General features: G+C 35.6%; 1 protein-coding gene across 1 annotated transcript; it reads left to right on the forward strand.

Annotated features, from left to right (window-relative positions):
* The first annotated feature begins 1,741 nt into the window (after positions 1-1,741).
* LOC112033212 (U-box domain-containing protein 4) lies at positions 1,742-13,093 on the forward strand. The gene is made up of 6 exons (XM_024065984.2): positions 1,742-1,972; positions 3,363-3,544; positions 9,720-10,000; positions 10,238-10,354; positions 10,470-12,530; positions 12,611-13,093. The coding sequence occupies exons 3-6, from the start codon at positions 9,725-9,727 to the stop codon at positions 12,668-12,670; spliced, it is 2,514 nt and encodes an 837-aa protein (XP_023921752.2). The 5' UTR covers positions 1,742-1,972; positions 3,363-3,544; positions 9,720-9,724; the 3' UTR covers positions 12,671-13,093.
* Positions 13,094-15,531: the final 2,438 nt, after the last annotated feature.

A 15,531-nucleotide genomic window follows, 5' to 3' on the forward strand; every position in this document is an offset into this window, starting at 1 on the left:
TTTCTTTTTATATTGAGAAACAAATTATATGGTTCGAAATAGTCTCCCTAACATTGGGATAAACAAAAGCTTGTGGCATGTAAAAGCAAAGCTAAGATGGAGAAGTTGAAGACTCAATTGAGCAACGAGTTTCAATTTTCAAACGAAGGATCTTGCAAAAGCAAAGAAAATACTTGGCATTGAAACTGTAAGAGATAGAGTGCACAGTTCATCTATCACATGAACAATACATTCCGAAGCACTATATTAGGTTTTATTCTGAGATCTTCTCAAAAAAAAAAAAAAAAAAAGAAGTTTTTATCCCGAGAGCACTATCTTAGGTTTTATATGCATGTCTAGTTGGCAGATTAACATATGCCATAAATAATGTGTACAAGGTTTGACTATTAGTATTTTGAGCATTTATCTGCATAATTAAAGTAAAAGAGCATTGTAGCTGAACTGACATCTTATCATGCATAGTCACCATTTTATTTTATTTTGCTCTCTCAAGACTAATTCCTCTTCCAAATCTCTCACAAATTTCAAAGATTCATTTTCTAATTTTTGCACACAAAAATAGGACACGCTAATTCTCCAAGCATGTTACCCTCCAAATTCCAAAAGATTCAATCTTCATTGATTTGCATCTCAGATAAGCAATTAAAAAAAAAGAATAAGATCTTCATATTCATAAGCCAAATCAAAATAGTAATGCAAAATTATAAATTAAAAGCTCTTCAGAGATTGTGAATAGAACTTATACTTCAATTCTAAGTTCTTAAGTCAAAATTTTCTTAGATTTCAATGGAAAAGCATGAGAGAGAGAGAGAGAGAGAGAGAGAGAGAGAGAAGTTTGGATATTAGAGGGTGTTGATGAGAGAGAAAATGGGTTGGGATCTATTAGAAGAGGAAATTTGATCATATGTCTCACATACCAGGTCATATGTCATTCTATAATGCTATCACATAGTTCATTAAGAGGAAATCCCTTTTAATTGGGTTATAGCTAAACTTTGCCTTAAAAAAAGAATACTAATTTTCATTATTGTTTTAAAAAAATAACTTGAGTAATGATTTATTTTTCTTTCTTATTCATGTGTGTTTGTTTGCAAAAAAAAAAAAAAAAAATTTTTTTTATACTTCTATAGTTCCCTCCAAAACATATATATATGTGTATATATATATATATATTTTAAAGCGGGGGTATTTTGTAATAAATTAAAAAAAAAAAAAAAAAATTTTTTTTATACTTCTATAGTTCCCTCCAAAACATATATATATGTGTATATATATATATATATTTTAAAGCGGGGGTATTTTGTAATAAATAGAAAATAATAAAATATCAAATTTAGGTTGACTGAAAAAAGCAAAAAAAAAAAAAAAAAATTGACTTCATCCACATTCCACAGTAAGCCAAGAGTACAGGTTGTTACTTATCATATTAATTAATTAAAAAAATGGAAATGAAGAAAACCTGAGCAATGTTTATCCATTGGATTTCCATAAATGTGGGTAAACGGCCTTTGTGGCGGCTATCTATAATGAATCTCCCAAAATATGAATACCCAGTCTTTTTTTTTTTGAGAAGCAATATGAATACCCAGTCAAATCCACATAATCAAATACTGGACTCTGCCATATTTATGACATGATAATTACGTAATCACCAAAATGTCCCACTCTCTTTCTCTATTTACCCCTGCCCCTACCACCTATATATATATTACGTTTAAGTTTATAACTAAATAACAGAAAATATAATATTAATATTAATATTAATATTAAAGAAAAAAAAGAGTTAGACCCAGAAACAAAGGATCAAAATACCACAGCACAGAATTGGCGAATCTGGCTGTTTTGTGCTTTGTGAGAGAGAGAGAGAGAGAGAGAAGAGAGAGAAAGCAAAACAAAACAAAACAAAACAAACTCGGCCGAATTCCTCTTCGTTTCCAAAGCTTCCGTTTTTTTTTTGGTTCGCTTCATTCAGGTACCATTTCTTGTTCTAACTCTTCGTTTTGATCCAACTTATTAGGGTTTTGAATTTTCTAATTTTTTTCAATTAGCTGCTTTTTGAAGCCATTGGCATGTGCATTTCGGCCCAAGAATTATCAACTCCCTTTTGTCTTTCATCTGAGGCATCTTTCAAACCCTCGTTTCTGCTTATGCGAAATTTGAACTTTGTGTTTTGCTTTTAATTGATATACGTTTTGTGAGAATTTAAAAAAAAAAAAAAAAAATTTAATCTGCTTAATGGCTGTGAGGTTTTTGCCCTAATAGAACTAGTGATTTATTTTGAATTTTCTATGATAGTTAATACGGTCTGCGTTGATATAAGGGCATGTTATAGTATTGCTAATAATATCTATGATTGGTGTATATGGTGTATTTAGTTTCGTTTTTGTATCTCTAAGCTTATATAATTGAATTAATTGAGGATTTAGGATTGAGGATTGAGGATTGAAGTTGAAGACCAGTTTTGGTAAGTCATTATGGGAGGTGACGGGGACAGGGGGAATTTGGTTTAGAATTTGGAAATTTGTGAATAGTATGTGAATAATTATCATGGATATGGTTCTATGACATGGTAGAAAGGCTAGAGAATACTTTTTGAAATCATGCTCTACAGTATTTAATTTCATCTAGCCAGATGCTTTCTTCTCTGTTACATCCTATCAAAATAAATTTGCGTGAGAGAGAGAGAGAGAGGAGGAGCTGCCGCATTTTCATTTTGCTATCTCTTGCACTGTGGTTGGGAGGTATAAAAGAATGGAAATGGATCATAGGGTATTTTCTCTGTTGTGTTTAGAACTTCATAAAAAGAAGGAAAAATGAAAGAAATATATAATTCTAGTATTATATACCCTTTACATTTTATTTTTCTTTTCTCAAAACTACAATAAAATCGCTATTTTGCCTTAATTTCATTAAAAGAACCAATATTCTTTCCACTTTTGGAGGGAAAGGAATGAAATGTGCATTCTTTCCTAGCTAAACCGTTCCTTCCTGCTAACCCCCTAAACGCAGGAATATATGGAATGCCCTTAAAATCCATTCTATTCAATTCCCTTGCTTTCCCTCCTTCCAAACTAGCTGCTGAAAAAAAAATTGGTGATTGTATATATATTGTAGAGAGACAGGTCATCTTTTATTTATTTGTTTTTCCTATATTGTAATTTTAGAAGATCTAAGAGAAGGCTGTTCACATGACCACTTCTGTGAGGAAACTGTTTATGTGCTCAGTTTCTTTATTGAGGTGGGTGGTTAATGTTTGTTCATATTTAGAAGGTTTAAATTTATAATATTAGCAATTCATTGCTGGTCCATTTTTAAATCTTCAATATTCTGGATTCATAATTCAAAGTTTTGGTTCTGTACAGGGTTTGGTAGCTGGATAACCTCAATTCCCAAAGTTCTTTATGTGGATTTGATCTCTCCATACGGTGGGCGCGCAAGGTTTTTGTATGGGTGCTTGAAACTGTGATCTTCATCTATACAGATTAATATGGTTTCTCAAGGATCAGCAGTGTGAGAAAGATTGTTTTGATTTTTGAAATTACAGGTTTGTGGTGAGAGTGTTACATTCTTTGCCTTCTTTACCTGATATATGTGGCTATTATTGTTATTATTTCTTCATACTGGTGAATGGATTAAATTTCATCTCTTTGTCATGACTTATTCTAAAAGAACTTTGGTAGTAATGGTGAGACATGATAGCCGATAAGTCAATGGAGGATATTGCTTTTGATAGAGTTGAAGAAATGAAATCACATTAAGTCAATGGAGAACTTTGGTAGTATATTTTTTTAGCAAGGACCAAATCCAATTCAAATTGTATTTGTATTTGAATTTCCAATTAATATATACTTATAAAAAAAAATTTTGATTAATATAATAGTGTGCTGTATATATTTTTTATATCCTTTGGGATAAGAACTTTGAATAGACAGAAAATTTACGGTGGGATCACTAAGTTACTCTGTCTTGTTCAGTCTACCATTTAGGATGCTCACTTAAATGATACAATTCTGATAGGGTTTCTTCTTTGTTTGGTACTTGAGCCTAATTGTTTAGATGTGTTGAAAGCCTAATAATGTGCATGAGGTGCATGGTAGGTTCTTCCATCATTTACCCCTGCTTGAAAGACCATGTTTTGGGGAGAACCTAAAGTCCTAAATGTCCTCTTGACATAGATTTAAGTAAGAATAAGATTATTGAAAAAGGACTACTTCATGCAAAAAGGGCACAAAGTAGCCAAAAGAATTACAAAAAATTACAACAGGATTATGTACAAAAAGACAGGGATTCTATAAACATTGGAATGGATTCTCTAGACGTAAATCCCCAAGCACAAGACCAATTAAACAAAGTTCCTACAAATGAGGCAAGGAGTTGATCCCTTGTACTCTCCAAATCCTCAAATGTAGACCTATTATGCTCCAGCCAAACAATCCACATCAAACACAACATAACCAAATTCCAAATATCTGAGGAATGTTTTCCCATCCAGTTCCTCCACCTAAACAAGAGATCTATTGCTCTCTCTAGTAAGACCCAGGAGACCCCAAAAGATCTAAAAACAAAGCTCCACAACTAATGAACCCCCTTACAATGAAGAAAAAGGTGACCTGCTGTCCCCTCATACATTGGCATATGCAACACCAATTCACTATAGTATAGCCTCTCCTCCTAAGATTATCACAAGTGAGTATCTTCCCCAATGCCTCCATCCAAAAAAAAAAAAAAAAAAAAGCTCTCCAAGGAGCCTTCAAACCCCCAAACTTCTTTCCAAGGGGAAGAGACAGTAGTGGACCCCCTCAAAGCATTATAGTAAGAAAGCATATCAAACTCCCCATTTTGCTTCAACCTCCACCTCACCAGATCTTCACCCTCATTAAGAAGAGTATGAGAATCCAGAAGATGAGACGGTAAACCACTTACTTCTTCATTGTGAGATGGCTTATCGGTTATGGAGCTTTATCTTTATAACTTTTGGCTTGTCTTGAGTTGTACCTAGATCGATACCAGATTTGCTTTTTGGTTGGTGGAATTGGTTGGGGAAGTACTCGTCTCAGATTTGGAATTTAGTTTCGTTGTGCATCCTTTGGTGTATTTGGAAGGAACGGAATCGGCAGACTTTTGAGGATTTGGATAATTCCGGTGATCAGATGCTTGCTTCTTTTAGTGGGACTCTTTTTGATTGGTCTCGGGCATGGAGACTCACGACTAGTGATTCTCTCCCTTCTTTCCTTAGCTCTCTTTCTCTTTGTAATTAATCTGTTGATTGGTTTTCTTTTTTGCTTTTTCTCTATTTTCTCCTTCTTGTATTTTCTCGGTTTGCTCTATGTTCTTCATGCATAGAGTAGCCATTCGTATATATGACATTCTTACTTATTAAAAAAAAAAAAAAAAAAAATCCAGAAGATGAAGAAAGGCAACGACCATATCCAACTCTCAATCATTAAGATCTAGGAAGAAACGCGCATCCCAACTCCACCTCTCCCCCTTAGTCTGCTACACAAAGACCGCATTGAAGCCTTTTGATTAGTAGAGTTCTCATACAAGACCAAGAAGGCCATTTTGAGAGGTTAGTCGCCACACCAACAATCATGTAAAAAAAAACTGGGTTTTCCACTACAACCTCAAAACGAATATGCTGACCAAACCTCTCCCAACCCATCCTAATAACCGTGGGAACCCGACCTAACTTCAAACTCCAACCCCACCACTATTCCTCCCCCCCCCCCCCCAAACCACAAATTTTAAGGCTAACTCGTGCCTCCACAGACATGCATCCTTGAGCCCAAACCGCCAGTCACTTCCCTAAGAGGGCTTTATTAAAAGTAGTAAGCTTCCTTATCCCCAACTTGTCATTAGCAATAGGAGTGCAAACCTTCTCCCATCCCACCAAATGATGCTTAAGCTAATCCCCCATACCTCCTTATAAAAGTTCCTTTGTAATCCTATTAGCCACACTCGTAGGGATGGTAAACAAAGATAAATAATAAGTAGGAGGGCTGGAAAGCGCACTCTTCAATTAAATCAAACAATCTCCTTTAGAAAGGTAGAGTTTCTTCCATCTTGTTAACTGTCGTTCAAACTTTTCCAAGATGGGATTCCAAATAGATGTCGACTTATAGGAGGCCCCAAGAGGTATACCAAGATAAGACATAGGCAAGCACCCTACCTTGCAACCCAAAATATTCTTTAAAGCTTTAATATTCTCATCCTCCCCTAGTGGAACCAATTCTATAACAGTCGGATATAGAGGATTTGCTCAATACTAGCATCACAAAAGAGTGTTGTGTCATCTGCTAATAATAAATGAGAAACAAATACCCCATCACCATCCACACCACCCACCCTAAATCCCTTGATAAGACCATCCCTTCTATTCTCCTAAGCATCCTACTTAAAACCTCCATCATCAAAATAAAAGGCAAAGGGGATAGAGGGACTCCTTGGCCTTAAACCGCTCAAAATGCTAAAGAAGCCACCCTAAGATCCATTAATTAAAACTGAGAATTGTACCACGGAAATACAAGTACGTATACACTGCCTCCATTTTTCACCAAAACCCATACTCCCCAACAAGTATAGAAGGGCCTCCCAAGTCACATGATCGTTTGCTTTTTCAATGTCCAACTTGCAAATGACACCTGGAGTGTGACATCTGACTCTACTATCAACACACTGATTTGCAATAAGTACCAAGTTTAAAATCTAGCTACCTCCCACAAAAGCATTCTAAGTCTCAAATACAAGTGTATCCAACACCCCTCTCAATCGATTCACCAAAACCTTGGCCAATATATCTTGTAAACACTTCCCATCAGGCTAATAGGCCAGAGGTCTCTAATATTGGAGGCATTGTGCTTCTTGGGGATTATAGATATAAAGGAGGTATTCAAAGATTTTGCAAATTTACCGTACGGTCTGTACTGGTAAAACTGAATGCCATCATATTTCTCTCCACAACCCTCCAACAGTGTTGGAAAAAAGCCGGTGAAACCATCTCGCCTTATCCCCTTGAAGGTCCCTTACAGCCTGAGGAATCTCCTCTCTTTCAAACCTCTGCTCAAGCATACCACTCTCCACCACCCATATCAAAATATAGGTATGGATATCCTTTTCTTTGATAATACTTTTAATTAAAGTTGGTATGCAATTCCAATAAAGTTGATCATTTGATACTCTGCTGTACTGTGCTAATGATTTATGGTCTTGTTCTTTACGTTGTTTTGAGTACATTGGGTTATTGGTTTCATGGAGCTGGAAGCTGGGGGTGTGGACAGCCTAGTGGTATGTAGAGCAATCCCTTCATGCCCTGTATGGTGTCTGGTTGGAAAAGAAGCAGGAGGGCTTTTGATGATGTTTAGACATTTATGGGGGAAAGCTAGGTGAAATTTTCTTAAAAGTTTGGTTCCAATGAGTGTCAGTCCACCCTTTGGTTGGCTGTTTCGTGTCTTTCTACAATCATCCATTCTTTCTTTGTATACTTTGTGTACTTGAATTATGTTTCCTTCTTGATTTTTTAATTACATTTTATTAGTTGTTGGTGCTTGTGGTTTTTAGACCAAATGGAATCTCCTCACCCATAATCAATGTGTAGGGAGAGATAATGAGTTTAGTTCCATACAGTCGGATGAATTGTATATGCTAACCAACCAAAATAAATAATTATAAGAAAATAAAATATATATCACCGATATTAAATTCATTATATTTTTTGTCTCCCCATTAAATAGATCATTTCACTTACAATAGTATTCTATATTGATAATTATAGGTGTACTTTGACATAGATTGGGTAGTTCCAAACGCATTCCCCCCGCCCCTCCCAAAAGAAAAGAAATAAAATTCATGCTTCATATTTTGAAATTATCCATTGATGACTTAAAAGAATGTGTGCTTTACATAAATGACATTTATTATTGCTGCCTGCTTCACCACCCGTTGTCTTATATTTTTCATTTATGTGCTTAAGGATTTTGAAAAAGACTGGGCCAGTTATAGCTAATACCAATTTTAAGTTGATTGCACAATTAAGCCCAAAAAATTTAACTAGCCACTCAATTCATGCATGGATAACACAATAGAACAGAAAATCCCAATAAGACAAGCACCCAAACACCGGAAGGTGTTTACCAAGGGAAAAACCCAAACTGGGCAAAAAACTCTCGGGCCTATAGCACCAACCAATTCACTAGTAAGAATAGTTGCAATACATTAAACTTACAAACCCTCCAAGCTAAGTAAGAGTAGATGTATTTGAGCTCCTCACTCCTGCTCGCAACCGATTGCACCAATCCTTTCTCCTTACTAGCTACCACTTCTGCAAGTTGAGCCGTCAACCGCAAGATCAAGTCTCCTTGCTACTTCAAGGCCTCTCAAAGATTTTTGAAGATTTCTATGGATTTCTCTTATGATTCCCAGCACCAAGCTTCAATAAAGATCACTTAATGTATCTTTAGCACGTGGCTTGAGTCTCCTTTCAATAGATATGACAATTGGAGAGGGTGAAGGTAGAAACTTCAATGAGTTTTTGCACTAAGGAAATGCTTAACTCTCTCACTCTTCAATATGAGAATTCTAGGTATACTGAGTGATGTGGATTATTTGGACATAACATAATTGGCGTTCTTTTGAGGATATTGAGAAACCTCTGGCTCAGTTGATAGATTGGTGCCAGCGGACTCTTTTAGATTGGTCTTGGTGTTGGGGTCTCTCAGACTGTTCTTCTTTTACTAATTTTCTATTGTCTCTTAGCATAGCTTCTTGATTCCTTTGTTTCTTTATTTTATTGTATTTTTCTTTATTCATTATTGTGAACACCCAGTATTCTTTCTCCCATTTCTTTTTTAATAATATTACTTTTTTACCTATAAAAAAAGAAGAAGAGAGAATTCTGGGTATATCTTCATGGGTATAGTGAGATATAAGAGGGGTAATTGGATAGGAATTGTAGAGAAGGAAATCAACAACTTTCTCTCAAGTAGCAATTTTTGCTCTACATAATTACTCGTAAGTTTCTCGCAAAACTGTGCCCAACTCATTTTTAAATGCTGTACTTTAGCTTGATTTGCCCAGATTTGCTCGACTGAATTTCTTCAAACAACAATTCCACCTTTCAGCCTATGTCCGTCTAATCTCATGTGCAATACATCTCATTAAAATCAATTACAAGTAAATGATTGCAAATACAATGAAATTCGGCACGGAATATGCCAAGTGCCAACACTAGAAAATTCCTAACAGATTACATTTGAAGCTTAAATTCCATAACCATGTGCCTCAATATCCAAGGCAATAAGAATGTGCCTCACATTCTGATGTTCTTTTTGCATTTTTTGTTCTAAACATTAACTGAAATTAGGGTTTTTATTTATTTATTACAAATTGGTAAGTTTTTCCCTCCTATAAATATATATATGTATATATATTTTTCCCCCAGTGGAGCTTTTTTTAATTGGTCTTTCTGTCAAGATGATGTGGAAAACAACAATTGTTAGATGGATGGCATACAAATATTAAGTACCAATCAATTAGTTTTATTTTCAATAGCTTATGAACTAGGCAGCTATTTGTTAATCACATTGTTGTTAATTGAATTGCTGTGGTGTAAATTTTGTATAAGTAATGCCAAACAACTATTCTTTCTATTTAAATTTTTAAGAACTTATGTTATATTTCTTTCCTCTGTTGAGTGACCATTTCTTATTCTGTTATTGATACAGGTGTGATGGAGATATCATTATTAAAAGCCCTTCTTAATAACATATCATCATTTTTCCATTTATCTTCTTGTGACAATATAAACTCAGAACCAGTTCTGAAGTATTACCAAAAGGCTGAAGAGATATTGAAGTTGTTGAAGCCAATACTTGATGCGATTGTTGATTCTGAATTAGCTTCTGATGAAGTGGTTATCAAGGCATTTGAAGAACTAAGTCAATCTGTTGAAGAATTGAGAGAGCTCTTTGAAAACTGTCAACCATTGTCCAGTAAAGTTTATTTCGTAAGTTACAATATACAATTTTATAATCAGTTTTAGTTTGTGAATTTGATTGTACAGTATCTTAATCACCAATTAAAAAGAAAACTAACTAAATTGATCATTCATGGGTTATTTTACTTGTGATTAGCATACTTTGACCAACACAAATATGGCTATTATACCCTTAGTTTATTATAATATTGGGTGTTTTGGGGAATACAAATTTTCTAATCATTTTCTACTTTGCATGATATCTAGGTTCTGGAAATTGAATCATTGATATCAAAGATTCGGGCTGCTGGTCTTGACATTTTTCAGCAGCTGAAGTCTTCACATGAACATCTCCCTGATGAATTGAGCTCAGCATCTCTTGAGGTAGCATATGAGGGGAAAAAATACTTAAATTTTACAGGTTTTTGGTTGCTAGATTTGGGAAGATGTATAACTAAATTATTTTATGATGCCTAACACCCAGCTTGTTTAATTGCAGCATTGTGTACAGAAAATTAAGCATAAGGGATATGAACCAATGTCATCTGTCATTAAAGAAGCTATAATGGATCAAATGAGGGGTGTTGAACCCAGCTCAGAGACCCTGTTGAAAATTTCAGAGAGCCTGAGCTTGAAATCAAACCAGAAGATTCTCATTGAGGCTGTAGCCCTTGAAAAGTTGAAAGAGAATGCTGAACAAGCTGAAAAGGCAGATGAGGCTGAATATATTGATCAAATGGTAGCTCTTGTAACTCGCATGCATGAGCGCCTTATTATGATAAAGCAATCCATAAGCTGTAGCCCGGTTCCAATACCTGCTGATTTCTGCTGTCCTCTCTCTCTCGAGCTGATGACAGATCCAGTGATTGTGTCATCAGGGCAAACCTATGAGCGGGCTTTCATCAAGAAATGGATTGATCTTGGTCTCACTGTCTGTCCTAAGACACGACAGACTCTGGCGCACACCAATCTAATACCTAATTACACTGTAAAGGCGCTAATTGCAAACTGGTGTGAGTCAAACAATGTGAAGTTGCCTGATCCCATGAAGTGTACGAACTTAAACCAACCATCACCTCTTCCTGGGCACACAGACTCTGGTGCAACCAGGGAGTCACCTGTTTTTCCTCATTCCAGGGTCAACCAGCCGATATCACTTGAGTCAAGCCGGTCTATGGGTTCACCTGGTAATAACTTGATCTTTTCTGGTGGAGTCGATCAAGAGGACACTTCTCCATTGTATCCTCATTCTTCATCAGAGGGTTCCTTGTCTGGTGTAGCTGGAAATGGGCAGGATTTGGATATGGCAAGAATATCACCAAGAAGTTCTGAAGATAGGTCTGCAAGCTCAGAAGAAAGGACTATGGATGCAGTTGGCCAACCCAGTACATCACCTGGAGCTGAATTTTCCAATGCTACTGTAGCTGAACAGTCAGCTCAGAGCCATAATAGAACTGCCTCAGCCTCAAGTGTGCTTTCTAATGAAAATTTTACTCAAGAAACACCTGGAGATGCCAATGAAGCTTCACAGATAACAACCAATCTGACTGGCTACAGCAGTGATGCATCAGGAGAGGGGAAATCAGAGCCACTTGCTGCTCCCTTGACTTTGCCACAGAGAGAACCTGATTTCACTTCCAGATTGTTGGAGACAAGGCCTCGAAATCCATCAATCTGGCGGCGACCATCAGAGAGGTCTGGTCCAAGGATGGTTTCTTCTCCTGCTATTGAAACAAGAGCTGATCTTTCTGGTATTGAAACCAAAGTGCGGAAGCTAGTTGAGGACTTGAAAAGCTCTTCAGTTGATACTCAAAGAGATGCAACATCTGAGATACGGTTACTTGCCAAGCACAACATGGATAATCGGATTGTAATTGCTAACTGTGGGGCCATTACTTTGTTGGTCAATTTGCTCCTCTCGGAAGACTCACGGATTCAGGAAAATGCTGTTACAGCACTTCTTAACTTATCAATTGCTGATAACAACAAAACTGCGATTGCTAATGCTGGCGCAATTGATCCTCTGATTCATGTTCTTACGACGGGGAGTCCTGAAGCAAAGGAGAACTCAGCTGCCACTCTCTTTAGTCTCTCGGTGATTGAGGATAACAAAGTCAAGATTGGAAGGTCTGGTGCAATTGGGCCTCTGGTTGATTTATTAGGGAATGGGACTCCTAGGGGGAAGAAGGATGCAGCCACAGCTTTGTTTAATTTATCAATATTTCATGAAAACAAGGCCCGGATTGTGGAAGCTGGTGCCGTAAAATACCTTGTGGAGTTGATGGACCCAGCTGCTGGAATGGTTGACAAGGCTGTAGCTGTATTGGCAAATCTTGCTACAATTCAGGAGGGACGGACTGCTATTGGTCAGGAGGGTGGGATTCCTGTTCTGGTAGAAGTTGTTGAGTTGGGTTCTGCAAGAGGGAAGGAGAATGCAGCTGCTGCTCTTTTACATCTTTGTCAAAGCAGTAATAGATTTTGCAGTATGGTGCTCCAAGAAGGAGCTGTCCCACCACTGGTGGCATTGTCACAGTCAGGCACCCCAAGGGCCAAAGAAAAGGTATGTGGCTGCTTATGAGGTTGCTGTTTCTGTTATTTTTATCTTGAAGACTAATCCAACGTGGTTTTGGTTTCTTGCAGGCACAGGCGCTTCTTAGCTACTTTAGGAGCAGCAGACATGGTAATGCTGGGAGGGGCTGATTTTGGGATCACAGCCTTTGGGTTTCATACCAAGGTTTTGGGTCAAGTTCTACAGAGTGTAAATTTGATGGTGCAAATAATGCATGTGACAGGTGATCTTGCATGTATTTTTACTTGATCTCTAGAAGAAAAGAGGGGGGGAAAAACCAATTATGATTTATGGAGGATTTGATTGAGTCCTCTTGTGAAATAGGTCTACTTGTGAATGTGGGAAGAAAATTTTATACATGTGAGTGCAGTGAGATTGGGCAAGACAATGACGGACAAATAATCAGTTCTATTAATGTCATTGTCTTACTTGCTTCTTTTTGTGAATGCTTGTTTTTTTCCATTGGTGTTTCAAAGAAGTTTAAAATGCTGTGATTTAGTGGAGGCTGTATGTTATTTGTTGTGCAATAGTTATCTTTTTCATTCGATTGTCAAGTCGGTTTGTGTTGGCAACTCAATTTTGTCGCTCCATCCAGGTGATTTTCATTTTCACCGTAAAAAATAAGTCATGTTTTCCCGTTAACAATTTCCAAAGAAATGCGTGGTTGCTAACCTACTTCCCCTGAGCTTACACTGATATCTGCATATTTACGTGAAAAAGTTGGTGTAACTTTATTTTTTCGGTAATTCAATAGTTACAACAGAGAAAAAGGATCCCAATTCTGGATGTCTCTATTAAAAATACTAAAAGATGTCAACCATTTGAGTTACAAGGCTTTTGATAATGATGGAGCAGCTTTACTTTTAATTGTAGTCTAGTTGAGTGCCAATGCTAGTTAGTCGTTAGCGTAAGATTATTGTTGATTAGCCTTTTACTTAACCAAGGTTTCATTAATGCAGTCTAGATGAGCATCACAGCTAGTTTAAGTTAACTGTTGACCAGCCTTTTTATTGGACTACATGGTGCACATCGCATTTGCAGTGCCAGTGTACACAAGGAGAAGGTATTCTACGAGAAGATATCTTTTGAAATGATCCCACGAGAGTGAGACATCTCTTTCACAAGAAGTGAGATCCACATGCATGCTCCCCACTCTCCCCCAACATGTGAGAGAGATGTCTTATAAGACCATCTCATAAGATAATTTTTCATATAAGAGAGCCAACTTTTTTTTTTTTTGGCTAAGGGAGATGAGGATCTTTCTCTCGTAATCTATATATATATATATATATATATATAAAACCGAAGCATTTGAAGCTCTCACAATTTTTCACGTCAGTACAATATTTAAATAAAATTATCATTTTATTAATTATTTTTGTTTAGTTCAAACTTTATAAGAAGTAAAACTTTATTTCTCTAACAAGTCCAACTTAAACTCAAACTCATCATTATCATTTTTTTAAAACAAAATTATTTTTGTTTAGTTTAAACTTAACAAGGAGTGAAACTCTATCTCTCTAATAAGTCAAACTTAAACTTAAACTCAAACGTATTTGATAAAAAAACAAAAATTCTGATTTTTTATTTCATACTCATACGTATTTGATTTATATATAATAAATTTTGGTGAAGATAATTGTGATTTTGGATTTTGTTTGTATATTAAATTAACTTTTCTTTAGAGAGATCGATATTGTTTGTGCAATCTATTATAATTGGTGTAGTGAACCACATCCTCACGAATTTGATTTATTGCACACTTATCTTCACCAATATAATAAGATATTATCCTCAGTTATTATAGTTAGAACATGCCACTACTGAAAAATAAAACCCTAAACCTAGAACAATATAACCAGCTTATTCCGTTCACTCCCTTCTCATCAAAGCCTCTCTTCCCTGTAGTATCAAGATCTCTCTTAATCTCTTCTGTCTAGTTTCATTAAAGCTTTTGGTATTTGATGTTTGGTGTACCAACCTCAAGCTAAGGTATCTTTTTAATTGAAAGACTTGGAAAATTTATTAATGAAGATTGTGGTCAGTATCTCTATACTATTCTTTTCTCATGTTTTTTCAGTATTGTGTAATAAGAGTCTTGAATCATCATGTCGTTGTTAATTTAGTGCATTCTTTTGGCATTACATTATCTCAGACTCCTCCATTTAGGGAGAGGACGGTTAGAAAATTTATCTTTCAGCTGTGATTATCTTAATTATGTTTGTTGATATTGCCCTCTTTAAGTGATTGTTCCATCAACAAACAACTTTATATGGAAATAGGAACAATCTTCTACTCAACTCATTCCTTCTTTTCCTTTGTCTTTGGCACACCAACAATTCAGTTTTTTATTTTTTTGGTTTTCAAAAAGGTTAGTTTTTGTAGCACAATTTTGTACCTTTATATTCTAAACACAAAGAATATTTTTCATATTGTGTTCTTGAAACTTCAAATTATTGTTAAAATAACAGGTGTATATTGTAGGAAAAGTAGAGTTACATTGGCAGATGATGCATAAATTGATAGGAATTCTCCTTATGATGCCCGTATAATCAAATATGGTATTTTGGATACCTTTTGAGCAATTGCATGCATTTATATATGATTGAGAATTTTTTTTTTCGAAGTAATGCTTGAAATTAAATGTGATTGATACGGCTCCACTATTTGCTATGGCTATCTTCACGAACACTGCCATGGATTATTCTTTTGAGGGTAACCAATCTTTCACTTATATTTTTCTATTATGTAGTCATATATTTCTCTACACTCTAAATCTTTTTATTTTAATAGCTATAGTCATGGATTATTCTCTCAAGTGTACCTTATCTCTCTCTCTCTCTTATATTTATTTGTAGTGTAGTCTTATATATATATATATATATATATTTTTTTTTTCCGATAATTTTTAGTCTTTGAATCTTTTGATTTGCTAATTTTTTTTTTTTTTTTTTTTTTTTAATTCTTTTGAGGTTACATGTATCTCTATATT

The sequence above is a fragment of the Quercus suber genome, unplaced genomic scaffold, assembly GCF_002906115.3.
Source record: "Quercus suber isolate HL8 unplaced genomic scaffold, Cork oak 2.0 scaffold_72, whole genome shotgun sequence".
Classification (NCBI taxonomy): Eukaryota; Viridiplantae; Streptophyta; class Magnoliopsida; order Fagales; family Fagaceae; genus Quercus; species Quercus suber.

Bases quoted from the DNA above. Each gene is read 5' to 3' on its own strand.
- LOC112033212 (XM_024065984.2), top strand. From the start codon at position 9,725: ATGGAGATATCATTATTAAAAGCCCTTCTTAATAACATATCATCATTT. The intron at 10,001-10,237 runs GTAAGTTACAAT...CATGATATCTAG, and splicing joins TGTCCAGTAAAGTTTATTTC to GTTCTGGAAATTGAATCATT. The intron at 12,531-12,610 runs GTATGTGGCTGC...GGTTTCTTGCAG, and splicing joins CCCCAAGGGCCAAAGAAAAG to GCACAGGCGCTTCTTAGCTA.